General features: G+C 42.6%; 1 protein-coding gene across 13 annotated transcripts in view; it reads right to left on the bottom strand.

Annotated features, from left to right (window-relative positions):
* Positions 1-5,802: 5,802 nt before the first annotated feature.
* The window catches only part of Megf11 (multiple EGF like domains 11), a 337,954-nt gene continuing 330,763 nt past the window's right edge, over positions 5,803-12,993 (bottom strand). For 4 of the 13 annotated variants that reach the window (XM_042281110.2, XM_076576496.1, XM_076576493.1 and 1 more), the window contains 2 exons: positions 8,360-8,566; positions 7,464-7,750 (listed from right to left, as the gene is read on the bottom strand). In XM_042281110.2, coding sequence (XP_042137044.1) covers positions 7,593-7,750; positions 8,360-8,566 — 365 coding nt within the window. In that variant the 3' untranslated portion in view covers positions 7,464-7,592. Of the gene's footprint in view, positions 7,751-8,217; positions 8,567-12,993 lie in introns of those variants that run through there. The other 9 variants (XM_076576500.1, XM_076576505.1, XM_042281130.2 and 6 more) reach the window with 4 other exon arrangements.

The raw sequence follows: 12,993 nt of genomic DNA, 5'->3' as shown, positions 1-12,993 counted from the left end.
TGAAATGTTATTAACTAAAGAAAAAGTGGATCATAATCCTGAAGAAAATTCAAACTGCTAGTCCTACCTTTTATGGCAGCACTCAGGAGGCAGAAGCAGGAGGCCACTTGATCTATATACCAGGCTACAGACACCCAATCACACAGGGGAACCAACACTGTCTCAAATAAAACAAAACCAAAACAGAATAAAATGGGGCTTTGTTTAGACTGTACATGACCTTCATTTGTTGTGCTACAAAAAAAAAGGACAAAGGCTGTGAAAGGAGTCACACCCACATGGTTTAATGGTTTTTAATGAGAAGCTGTCTGAGTCTTAGATAGGGTGCCATGACACTGTACCAGAGAGACAAAGCAACCTGAGCTTTCTCCTGGGTGGAGCAGTGCTGTACCATAGTCCTTTCCAGGACTGAATACATCACCAATAAAACAGAGTTGCCAGTCTAACATTTTAAAAAATGATTGTGTTCTTCCATATTGTAGGAGGCCGATAAAATGACACAATGCTAATCTCATTGACAGAATCTTACTTTACTAACAGTATCCATTTTCCTAAAAATTGGAGAAGGGAATGTTAGAAAGGATGTTGTATCCCAGGCAGGTATTATTAGAAAATTTGCTGCATCACACATGAGTTAGAAGATTGAATTAATGGGTCTAAACTAACACAGTAGGCAGCTGCTTGGAAAAGAGAGATTATAGTCGTAGTTCTTGTCTATTTCATCTCTTAGTTCAGATTCTTTGAAGTAATGATGTGACTGAACTAGATCATTTCTGAGTTGTGGAGGTGTTAAAATCAAATTATTAATTCTAACTCAAATCTTAAATTTAACAGATAAGTAAAATGTTAGGTAAATACTTTACAAAAATGGTTTTGGTCTTAATATCTTGATTAAAATCATTTATCACCATGTTAATTCTCATTAAATAAGATACAAGTTTTCAGGACATTTGAACAACGTCAATTTTAACAATGTGTGTCAAGATATGTGTGAAGGAAAGGAGAAACATTTGATCATCTGCTGAGTCAACTATAAGTTGAAAACTCTTTATGGTTTTTATTGTTTTAAAAAAAAAATCTCCTAGCCTTTTGTTTTTGTTTTGCTGAGATAAGATCTCATGTAGTTGAGGTTGGTCTTGAATCTCTGATACTCCTGACACTACTCTGCAGTTTTGTTTTGTTTTGTTTTTTTGTTTTTTGAGACAGGGTTTCTCTGTGTAGCTTTGCGCCTTTCCTGGATCTCGCTCTGTAGACCAGGCTGGCCTCGAACTCACAGAGATCCACCAGCCTCTGCCTCCCAAGTGTTGGGATTAAAGGTGTGCACCACCACTGCCCGGCTTACTCTGCAGTTTTGAGATTACAGGTATGTGCCACTGCTTCTGGCTTGCATTCTGGGAGGGAACTTTTAAAAACATCTTGCATACTTTTTAAGGACTCAATATCTTTCATAGGGCCCTAAAGAGCTAGCTGTCTAGTATTAGTGACTAAGCTGGGCATGATAGTACACAGTATGTGGGAAGTAGGATCAGGAGGATCAGGAGTTCAAGACCCTGTGTGCACCTCAATAAAACAAACAAAAACATCCTCCAGTGTATGGGTAATGTATGCATGCACATGATTAAATGACATTCCAGGGTGTTGATGTGATTTAATTGTTAATTTTTTTTTTTTTTTTTTTTTGGTTTTTCGAGACAGGGTTTCTCTGTGTAGCTTTGCACCTTTCCTGGAACTCACTTAGTAGCCCAGGCTGGCCTTGAACTCACAGAGATCCGCCTGGCTCTGCCTCCCGAGTGCTGGGATTAAAGGCGTGCACCACCACCGCCCGGCTTTTAATTGTTAAATTTATTTGAATTCATTTTCTTACCATTTATTAGACATGGGATTGGTAGATCTTAACAAATGTGAACACAAAATAATTGTGTATTGGCTGTTAACTACACTCTACCAGTATTAGCTAGTACCAAAACTAGTAGCCAGCAACATTCCTTTTGTATTTTTGAGTTAGCAGAACTTCACCTTTCCTCAAACCATAAACTCTCAGATCCTCTTATTCCCATTCCACAGAGCAGATATCCTGATTTTAGTGTCTATCCCCTGCTGACAGCCTCTAGTATCTCAGCAGATCATTTTCATAAATCTTCAGGGAGTGGTATGGTTCTTCATGTCTTTAAGGGATTGCCACCCATTGTACTGGCCGCTGTCAAAACTTTTCATTATTGGGGTCCAAGAAACAAACACACACACACACACATACACACACACACACACACACACACACACACACACACACACACACACACACACACACACACACACGCCCCTACACCTGCCTGACATGGAACAATTTAAGAAGCAACATTATTTCATTTCAAGTTTTTTTACTACACTTATGAGGGTGCAATGGGGCATGCCACAGTACTTGGTTGGAGATGAGAGAACAACTTGAGGGTGTTGATTTCTCTCTTTCCACTGTGTGGATCCCAGGGATCAGGTTGTCAGCCTTGGCAGCAAGTTCCTTTACTACTGAGTCATCTTGCTAGCCCTAGAAACTGTTTTATATATAACTAGTTTTATTTACATGTATTTTTTGCATTAAAGTGGATACATAAATAGCAGTACTATGTAAGATCTCTGGTTCCTACTTCCTCTTTACCCAAGGCTCTAGGGTAGACAGTTTGATAAGTAGACAGTTGTTTAGGCGGAAGATGGTAGAAAGAGGAGAGAATCTGACAACTGAAGTCAAAGCAGAGCTCCCCTCTGTGTGGGGTTGGTTTGGACCCCTGTTCGGCGCCCTGTAAGTCAAGGAAGAAACTGCGTAATTAGCACCCCAGGGCTCCCCTTATCTCTGCCCTTTTGTAATCACATTGTAAGCTCCACAGGCAGGAAGTAGGTTTTGTTCATGTTTATATGTTGAATATCGGTTTTTCTGACAACCCCAAGTCAGAACACTGTGGGAGGGAGGGCTAAGAGGGAGGAGTGTAGGTGTCCTTTTGGTATAGCTTGGGCAGATCTAATCTGGCAACTAGCTGTTGTTTAAAATAACACAGAATTGTTGTATAATTCTATAAATATAGACTTACAATTTAAAAAATTCACAAAGCACAAATATAGTGAGCTCCCATGTAGCCATCCATTCCTTAGAGAGCCATCCTTCCTTAGAGAGGGGCACTGGTCAGGTAAACTCTTGTGTCTTCCTTCTAAGTAGGTGAATGACTAATAGAATGTGTGGATGCTAAGGGCCCAACCTGCAGCCATTATCCTTGATTATCCTCTGTGGTACTAGTTCTATTCAGAGACTCACAGAGTATAACTTCACCTTTGTTCACTAAATGTGTCAACCTCCAGTCCTGGAGAATAATTGTCCCTTATTTATGAGTAGCAAAAATATATCATTCTTGATTAAGCACTATACTAAATTGAAAAAACTTTGTGTGTGGTGGGGGTGGGGGTGGGGGTGGGGGTGGTTGGTGACTGAACTTGGGGTTGCACACATTTTAGGCAAGTTAACTCTGCAGAGCTAACATCCCCAGCCATTTATTTTACTTGGACACAAGGTTTTACTAACTTGCCTAGATTGGCTTTGAATTCCAGACCCTTCAGTCTCCTGAAGGGCTAAGATTATAGGAGTGTATTAACTATACCTAGCCTAAAAAAATTTTTTTTTTTTTTTTTTTTTTTTTTTTTTTTTTTTTTTTGGTTTTTCGAGACTGGGTTTCTCTGTAGTTTTGTGCCTTTCCTGGAACTCACTTTGTAGACCAGGCTGGCCTCGAACTCACAGAGATCCACCTTCCTCTGCCTCCCAAGTGCTGGGATTAAAGATGTGTGCCACCACTGCCTGGTGCCTAAAAAATTTAAGTATCACTTAAGCCTTGTGAACTGACAAGTTGTAATATTTTGAGTTGACTTAGTATGAAGATTATATATATATACCTTTGAAAGTCTGAAGAGCAAATTTAAACTTAATGAACTCATTCCAGAATTTATCTTTTTAATTTATGTATATTTATTTGTTTGGTGTGTGTGCATATCCACAGCACACATGTGGAGGTCAGAGGACAACTTGTACCTTACTCTTTAAGGGGCCTGGGCATTAAACTCAGGTCATCATCTTGCCAGCCCAGTAAGCTATTTATTTTGGCATCTGTATTTTCTTTTAAGCTTTTGTGATGCTAGGAATTGAACCCAGACTTTCATGCATGTTAGACAAATGCTCTATCCTGAGCTCTGTGCTCAGTTGAGTAATGTGTGTATTTTCTTATAAAATAAACCTGCTGCCTTTTGATTGTTTTTGAGATAGTCTCCTAGCCTAGGCTGCTCTTGAACTCACTATGTAGCCTAAGCTGCTTCAACTTGAAACTTTCCTGCCTTAGCTTCCTGAATACTGGGATTACAAGAGTACAGCACCATGCCTGGCTTTTATTGTTCGTCTGTTTGCTTGTTTTGAGACAGGCTGGCCTGGAACTCTTGGTAGTCCTCCTGCTTCAGCCTCCTAAGTGCTGGGATTATAGTCATGAGTCATCATGACTGTCCTACAGCTTTAACACACACACACACACACACACACACACACACACACACACACACACACACCTCCTACTATATCAGAAGATTTTTGTTTAAAATGTCCTAAAGCAGATGCATATGCTAAATTCTATTAGTCAAAATCTATTCATTGGATTTATATAAATTAGGTAGTCCTTACTATTGCCCTTTGTGCTACTGGAGTGTAACATAAGCTGTTATAGTTGCCTTTGAGTACACATCCTTGGGAAAACAGAGAAACCGTAATACTGGTGTGAGTGGGATTTTAAATTACTTCACATGAGTTAAGTAGATCCCATTTTCACTTTAAAAATAACCTTTTGCTTAATTTTTGAAGCATCTATTGTGATAATTTTCATTCTTCCAGCTGTTTAAAGTAACTATACCAAATGTAGGTTAGTTCTGTCTTAAACATAAAATGTAGATTATAGATTTTCTGTGTGCAGAACAACAGTAGGCATTCTTGTAAGTTAGTTTGAGAAATCCATTTTATTTAGTTCGAGGTATAGTCCCTCTGCACAGTGAACAAATATATTACAAATCTGTGATTTAAAAAAGTATTGCCATTTCATAGTCTCTTACACTATTGTACAATAACTGTGTTCTTTATTTGTCTGACTTGTATACACATTAATTTACTGGATTGAAGTTTTCATTTTGAAAAATAATGGAACAGATCTTTCCAAATCATTGTTAGAATGCACAGTGCACATGTTTAGGCCGACTGCAAACCTATTTGTGATTGTTAGACAGAAATTCCTAACAGCTCTGCATGATTGAAATGTCTTAGTGCTAACTCTTAGTTATGTGAAGGCTGCTGTCGTCACCATAGTTAATCACATCTTTGCCCTTTGCCTTCTCCTCTGTATTGCCTGATTGAATTGTGTTGCCTGAAATGTTGTAGAGTGCTGCAGTTGGAGAGTTGTTGGAGCTCTGCCCCCACTCTGTGTCTCTTCTCTCGTGTGTAGGGAAATAAAGGAGCCCAGAGAGGGCAGGTGACTTAACAGGAGTGCTGCCCACATCTCTTGACCGAGCTCTAGCCATCGCACCTCTCGCTGGACACTTTTGTGCAGAGGGGAGTTGGCAAGAGAGAAGGGAGACTTGGAATTTGCATGATTGCAGTTTGCCAGGTAGCAGTTATTGTACATGCAGGATAAGGGAAGAAGATAAAGCCTGGGATTGAGATGCCATTTCTCCTTGCTGATTGGATTTTGCCATGCTTCTTCATCCTTGCTTCACAAAGATAATTGAACACTCATGGCCCTGAAATACTGAGGTGAGTCTCTTAACTATGTCTTTATACATATGTATGAGAAATATTAGCTTAGGTCTACAAAGTAATTTTCTAGTGTTTCTAGTTTAATAAGGCTTTTTGGAAAGTTCACTATTGCTGATCACTCGCTTCCATGCACACATGCAGCATTCGTGTTTATTTTCCTCTAATGCTAAAATGGCCTTATGCCTTGAGTGAAGTGAGGAGGGAGATCTGCTTCTATATTTATTTTCTTGCTTTTGCTGTTTCTTACTCAAACTAAGGGGTTCCAAGCTGACTTCCAGTTAGTATCAACCCCACTTTCTGTAGCAGTATTCAGCTTTACAGTCTTCTAGTCCCCCTTCTTTAAACCCTTTTTAGGTAATTTTCACTGGCTAGACCCTTGCTACTGTTTAAGAGCTTGGGGTGGCACAAGGGTGGCCATTAACTTCCAGTTTGCCCTTAATTCTTATGAAGGGGTCCTATAGGAATTTGGGAATTAACCACATTCAGAATTGTCCAAGCCTCAGTTTACCTGCTATTAAACTCTGCAGTGGGAGCTATGAACTTATCTGAACAGGAGATTTAAAGCACCAACTAATGGAATACATATTTGCCCATCTCGATAAGTGCTGGGAGTTAAAAAAAATTTTTTTACCTTTATTTAATTTAATTCCATCAAAAAGCACAATATATGTTAAGCAACTTAAGCTTGCCATGCCTACATTTGTGTAATTTCTTTACACTTTTAGGTTCCATGCTACATCAAGTGCCATCTGTGAAGAATTGCTTGAAAACAAGTCAAGGGACTCCCAACTAAGTAAACTGAATGGGTCAAGTGGATGGTTTCTAGGGAAACTCAATTCTTACCAGCCTATGCTTTGTTATGATGCTGGTGATCTACCCTAGGGCCTTGCTCACTAGGCAAGTGGTCTTCGTCAGGGCTGCACCCCAGCCCTGTGACTGCCTTTTTAAAGCAGCCTCTTAGTCCTCTGGCGCACACAGAACAACCCAGGTACTGGGTGTACTGATGTAATGCAGCCAGGCCAGGGTTGGCATTCATTATTCTTGAACTTTGACTTGGTAAAATTTGGTAAAGCAGGCATAGAAATTATTCTAGACCGAATGAAAGTGCTGCACTTTTGAAATAATTACTCTTTTATTTTATTTTTTCCCTTCTCTTTCTGTTTTGCCTACTTTCACTGATGGGGCAGAAGAAGGTGACTCTGTCTTTATTAAATTCTTGTATTTGAAAATGCAAGTTGTCAGAAGTATGCTACATTTTAAATTCTGATTATGGCTGTTATAATTTGATGGACCATTCTTTACACAGACTTTACGATTAATATTAGAACAGTTCCTGTCCACATACCAGTTCCCTTAGGTACTGAAACAGATGTTGGTGGTAACAACAATCAACAGCACATACACATTTCGGGTGCTTTAAAGTGCCCTCTCCCTTCCCCAGTCCCCTTTCCTTCTAGGAAAGCTTGCAGAACCTAAGCTACATGCACCTTAAGCGTTGTTTCAGAATATTAAATACATATCTTTTAGCTGAATTTAGCTGATGTTGATGAGTAGCAATATCTTAAATGTTTTAAAAATCATATCCAGGGCATTTAGGGCTGAAGATGATAGGATTTGTCTTTGTGAACAGACTTCCTTGAACAGTTACCCAACCCCATTTGAAGTGCTTCCTTCAGTCCAGGTCATCTGTACTGATATTTCAAGTCACGGATTGTCTTCTTTCAGAGTCAGAATAGTCAGCAGAGCACACTAAGAGGGAAGCTTATCCCTCTTACTGCTTGTCCTGGGAGGGCCCATGGGCAGGGCTCTGTCTTACTGGGAGGAGGTCATAATGCCCAGGAATCTGGCTGTTCCTAGGTAGGTCGTATGGATTCTGGATATAGCTGAAGTTATGACCTCGGCCTTCTTGGACCACACTGACTGTGGGCTCTAAGGAATATGGTGAAAAATGAGTTCAGAGAACAGATTAGCTTTGTTGCCTTGGTGGGAGAGAAGAAAGTCCTATTTAACTTGTTGGGGAGAGGAACTGTGGATGTCTAAATCTGACATACACGAGGATTAGGACAGGCTTGCTCTAGAGCTGGAAACCTAAAGGTGTGCACTGTCAGAATCCCAGCCTCTGCTCAGCAAGAGATTTTGGACACACTAGAGGTGTGGGGCCTATGAACGCCTCTAGGATCATAGTTGAAACGAGGGGAGGTGTAAGGAAGTAATTTAGAAACTTGTAAACAGTAGTTCTGACTGTTTTCTTTTTCAGACATGGATTTGTATCAACAGTCAGTTAAAGTGTTGTATACTGGTTCCCCACCCTTGCTATTTCTACTGCTTATCAGTTGTGATTTGTAAGCAGAGTAGCACAAGATTTTGTTTTCCTGCATTAGAGGGGAGGGCAGTCCTGGGACGGAGTTTCTCCTTGGTTTCCTTCAATGCAACCAAATAGAAGGGTGTGTTGTGGAAACAGTGAATGGAGGAGGGATTTCACTTGAGATGCTGCACTGTTGCCCTGGTTCTGCTAAGTTACTTATGTGAGACACCTACCAACTTCATATATATTTTTATTAGATGTCGACAAGGATGGCACATCTGTGTACGGAGACCCCATGTGCACAGGTGACTTCATTTCTACATAGCTGCTTTCTGGAAGCTTGCAGGTGAGGATGGGTGGATCCTTAATTGTGGCATAAGGGTTTTCACTGCTGTTCAAGGAACAAGTACTAGAACTGCACGCAGATTCTTTCATGTAATCTGCAAGGCAAGAGAGATTTCTTAGGACAAACAAGGACATAAGGATTCATATAAATACCAGAAACAGACTGCAGTCAAGTTTGTGTGCCTTCAGGATCCTGGGGCTGGAAAAGACTGTGATATCGGAAGGTTAAATCTTATTTAATGTCTTAAGGTATACTTTCTTAGGTATTCTTTTCCCACAGAAACATGTTTTGGAAGGACAAGAAAATCGTTGGCTTTAATCATTAGATATTAGCTCAAGATTATTCACAGTATGCAATTACATGTATTATTTAGTTTATACAAATGCTAGCTGGTATGTTATCATGTGGAAGCCCAGAGAGGTACAGTAACTTGGCTAGGGTCATGAGTTAGTAAATAGCACTGCAGAGCTAAGACTCAAATCTGTGCTCTGGGACTTCTTGGCCCCATTTTTTCTGTGATGATGACTACAGACTTTGATTCAGAAGCAGCAGTAGCAGCATATATGTGTTTTAGTATGGATGTCAACAGTTTAGCAGTCTTCAGCAAATAGCAGCATCCCTGTCTTTCAGGAGCTCATCCTTAGAGTGGGCTAAATGAAGTGTAGCAGGTATAAAAAGCCCTCGGTTTCAAGCTGGCCTTTGAAAAGGTACCTGAGTGTTGTTAGCAAGCTCTAAGTGTAGTCCAGGCTCATCTTCCCCGGTCCTTGGGAATGTTGACTGGAACTTGTTTCAGTTGTATCCTTCTCTGTCATTAGACCTCAGTGTCTAATAAGAATGAGATGAAGTGACATGGCTCTCCTGGAGATCCCTTAGTGACTAGAGTCACAGGGAAAAGAAAGGGACAGACTTCAACTGCTACTCTCCTTCCCTTCGGGGGTGATGCGCTATCTGTGCGCAGTAAACGAGTCTGACAGTTGTGACCCTTAGCTGTGAGGCACCGGCAGGCAAGGTGTCTGTAAGTGAGTACTCTTGAGAGTCAAGAGTAACCTAAGAGCCTCTCACCTCAATGTCGGGGAAAGTGAGCTGGTGAAATTCTTAGGGAATCTGCTCACTAGAACCACTTTCCATTTGGGGCTGTCAGCTAAGCTCTCTGCCCCCAGTTTTGATTTTGCTGAAAATGTTAAAAAGTGAAAGCCATGTGACTCAAGGGGAACTGGACGTGCAAGTGACTGAAGTAACTGAGCTGGACACCAGCACGGATGGTCTGGTGTGGAGGGGTCTACTCGGGACGTTGGCAGCTCCTGCTCTGGCAGGCAGCATGTCCTTGCTTGTGTGTAGAAGTGCGTTCACCACTAGTTCTCGTCCCTTCAGGTGTTCAGAATGCTGGGCCGCAGCAAAGCATCAGCTGTCCCCCTCCTGCTGCCTGCCTGCCTCAGTGCTTTAGGAAGAGACTGAGACTTAGGGAAATCAGTTCCTCAGAGTCCCGAGGCCTCTCCTAGCAAAGCCAGTTCCAGAAGCAAATCCAAAGTGCTTTTCATCCCAGCTGAGCTCACAAGTTGGGAGAGAAGTTGGCTTTAGTCTGGTTGGTCTAAGGCTGACCTTTGTAGCATCTGACTCAGGGAGGAAAAAACATTCCTGCTAGATAATGAGCGGTCTCAGCCTGTTCTGGCTAGGACTGAAGGGTAGGTAAACAGGTGCTTCTGCTGGTGGAAGCCTACCCACGCAGAGGACGGAGAGCATGGTGGCCTGGATTCTAGATTGTGACCTGTCTAAAGCTGTCATCTTCGTTTGCCTCGCAGTACTTCCTTAGTACTGGGGAGTGGTGTAAGCCTGAGAACTTCCCAGTCTGTCCTAATATGGTTGGTCTGCACTCATCAGGCAGGGAGAGGCTCAGGACTTCTTGTTTAAAAGCTGTTCGTTACCTGTCACCACTGTCTTGGTTGCATATTATGTGGAATTGAGGGACAGCTTACTTTGTAGCACTTGAAGAGTGACTTTAATTCCAGTTAGGTTATTCGAAACTTAGGCGTTGGCTGTGATTGGGCACACCTGTAATCCCAGCATTTGGGAGGCAAAAGCTCGCAGATCTGAGTTCAAGGCTGGCTTGGTTCACACATCAAGTTCCAGGCCAGCCAGGACTTTATAGTGAGACCTTGTCTCAAAGCAAATAGAAAGAAACTTGGTGGGGCGCTGGGCAGGAAAGGACTGCTATTACTGTTTAGAAATGAGGCAACCAAAGCTCAAAGTTTGTTAGTCTAATGCTTAGTGCTTAGGACTCAGCCACTGTCTTATCTGACAATCAAGATGTTTTTCCATCAGCATGTCTAGTTAGCTGGAGTGTAAGCTCTTTACAGCTGCATCACTTTATCCTTCCTAGAAATACCAGGGCCTGCTGAGAGGACAGGCTAAGTTAGAGCAGTGGAAAGCCTCAGAGCCTTACCCAGCTGTATTTTCACCAGAAAGTGAACAGTATTTGATGAAGAAAACGTTAACTTTATCCATTTCAGTATATTCCTTCTCCTGGCTAAATTGTAGCTGGGGCGAAGGGGATTAGGCTCAGGGCCAAGGATCTTCCATACCAGGCTTGCAGATCAAGACAAGACGGAGAAACCCATGGAGAGTGGTGTTTGGGGAGCGTGCTGAGTTATCCCAGTCTGCTGGGAACTGGAGGAGACGGGGCGAGGCAAGCCAGAGAACTGAGCCTCAGGAGGCCAAGCCTTTCTCTTGTTGAGTCATCCACCTGCCTGCTCTGGTGACAGGGTGTGGGGAAGAGTAACCAGCTGGGCTGGGACACTTCCTCATCCCTTCGCAAGCCCACTCCCACCCCAGTGCCTGCTTGTCAGGGCACTGTGCAAAGAAAGAGGAAGCATGCGGTCCTCCACGTGCCGTGGCACTTACTCTCCTTGTTCCCTCCTCTGGACCTTACGCAGTTGTGCGTATCATCACAGTCAAGATGGGTTTCTGAAATGAACATCTTCATTTTTTGAGGAAGCACAAGTCTAGGGAGGAAACAACTTCCCAATATGTGAATATGTTCTGAACCTGTGAGTATGTTCTGAACCTATTAAGGCCTGGTAGCCATTTAGGGCCCAGGTTACTCAAATTTATGTGGAAACCCAGACACTAAGTATCTGTTGCTCACCTCTGAGCTGCTGCTGTCCATAGGAGGCCAGTGTGCTGCTTCTGTTCCTGGGGTTAAGTTAGCATTCTTCACTTCAGTGAGAGATAGATATGGGGAGGGATGGGACGTACGGGGGTGGGGGTGGGTTGGTTATCTGAGATCCAGAAAACACTGGCCAGCCACAAGCATTGTCAGGATGTCAGTGGGCTTCTTCTAAGTGTCTGAGAACCCAAAGTCACGCGAGGGATCACAGGTTGGGGGAGTGGCAGTCCAGGCCCAAGATTCCCAGATAGAAGAAGAAGGTGGAGAGAAGTGGATTTTTTCCTGTCACACTTGGAAAGCATGACAGACAAGGAATTGGACACGCCAGTTCATTGTACAGTCACTGTGCTGAAGGAGGAAAGGGAAGGCAGGTGCTTAGCTGTGTAAGCAGTCTCCTTCAGCCTCCCAAGGAGACGGTGAGTGGAGTTCCCAGTTAGAGAGAAGGAGATGTTCCTGAATTAGGGCTTTTAGAATGTCAGAGTTGGAAAGGGCCTTACCGGTGGTGCTATCACAACTGTCCTTTTTTAGAAAGGAAAAAAAAAAAAAGCCAAGACCCACACGTACTGCTGTGTCTAGTGAGCACCCTATTGCTTTAGGAAATAAATAGTTTAAATTAGTGACAGGAAGTAGCCGGTCACAAATGTTTGGGGATTTAGCCAGCAGGTAGGATTTGTTCCATGTGTTGTTCTGTAAGCATTTCTTACATTCATATGTAAGTTCTACAATGATACGTCACTGGCCTCTTTTTGAACTCTGTTGTGCCATGTTGGCCCCCAACACTTGATGTACATTTGCCTACACAGTTCTCTCTAAAAGGCTGATTAGAGCCAGTTGTGGAACAGAATTTGGCTGCTTGCCTGTGAGAGCCTCCCATGCACTCAGATGATTCCATAAGACAGGAATGCAGTGATGCCGAGGCAGAGACTGGCTTTCATTGGCTTTGTTTTATGGTTTTGAGTTTAGAAGCAGTTACCCTAATCACCATGCACACGATGACAAGGTGTGTAGGGAAGGTGTGCCTGTACACTAGTCCCAGGGCTTGTCTGAGCTATTCTCCATTGAGTCATGCATCTTCTCAGAGCCTCAAAGGCCCTGGGATAGCTCTCTAGTCCTCATTCCACACTGAGAAACAGATTTAGGGACATAGCAGACAAGTGGCATTATGGCTCTTCTGTTGGCAGCCTCGCATACCGAAATGGTGTGTGCCTCCATTTGGATGGTTTAAACCAGAATCCTCAGAAACTTGCCATAATCAAGCTCCTGGGGTAATACTGCCTATGGGCTGGCTTAGAGCTTGGGAATGGCCTCCTCCTCAGACAGGTCTCCTGGGCTTTGCATATCCTAAACCCTGCTGATGG

Source organism: Peromyscus maniculatus, chromosome 7, assembly GCF_049852395.1.
Source record: "Peromyscus maniculatus bairdii isolate BWxNUB_F1_BW_parent chromosome 7, HU_Pman_BW_mat_3.1, whole genome shotgun sequence".
Lineage (NCBI taxonomy): Eukaryota > Metazoa > Chordata > Mammalia > Rodentia > Cricetidae > Peromyscus > Peromyscus maniculatus.
This window is presented reverse-complemented; position numbering and strand designations above follow the sequence as displayed.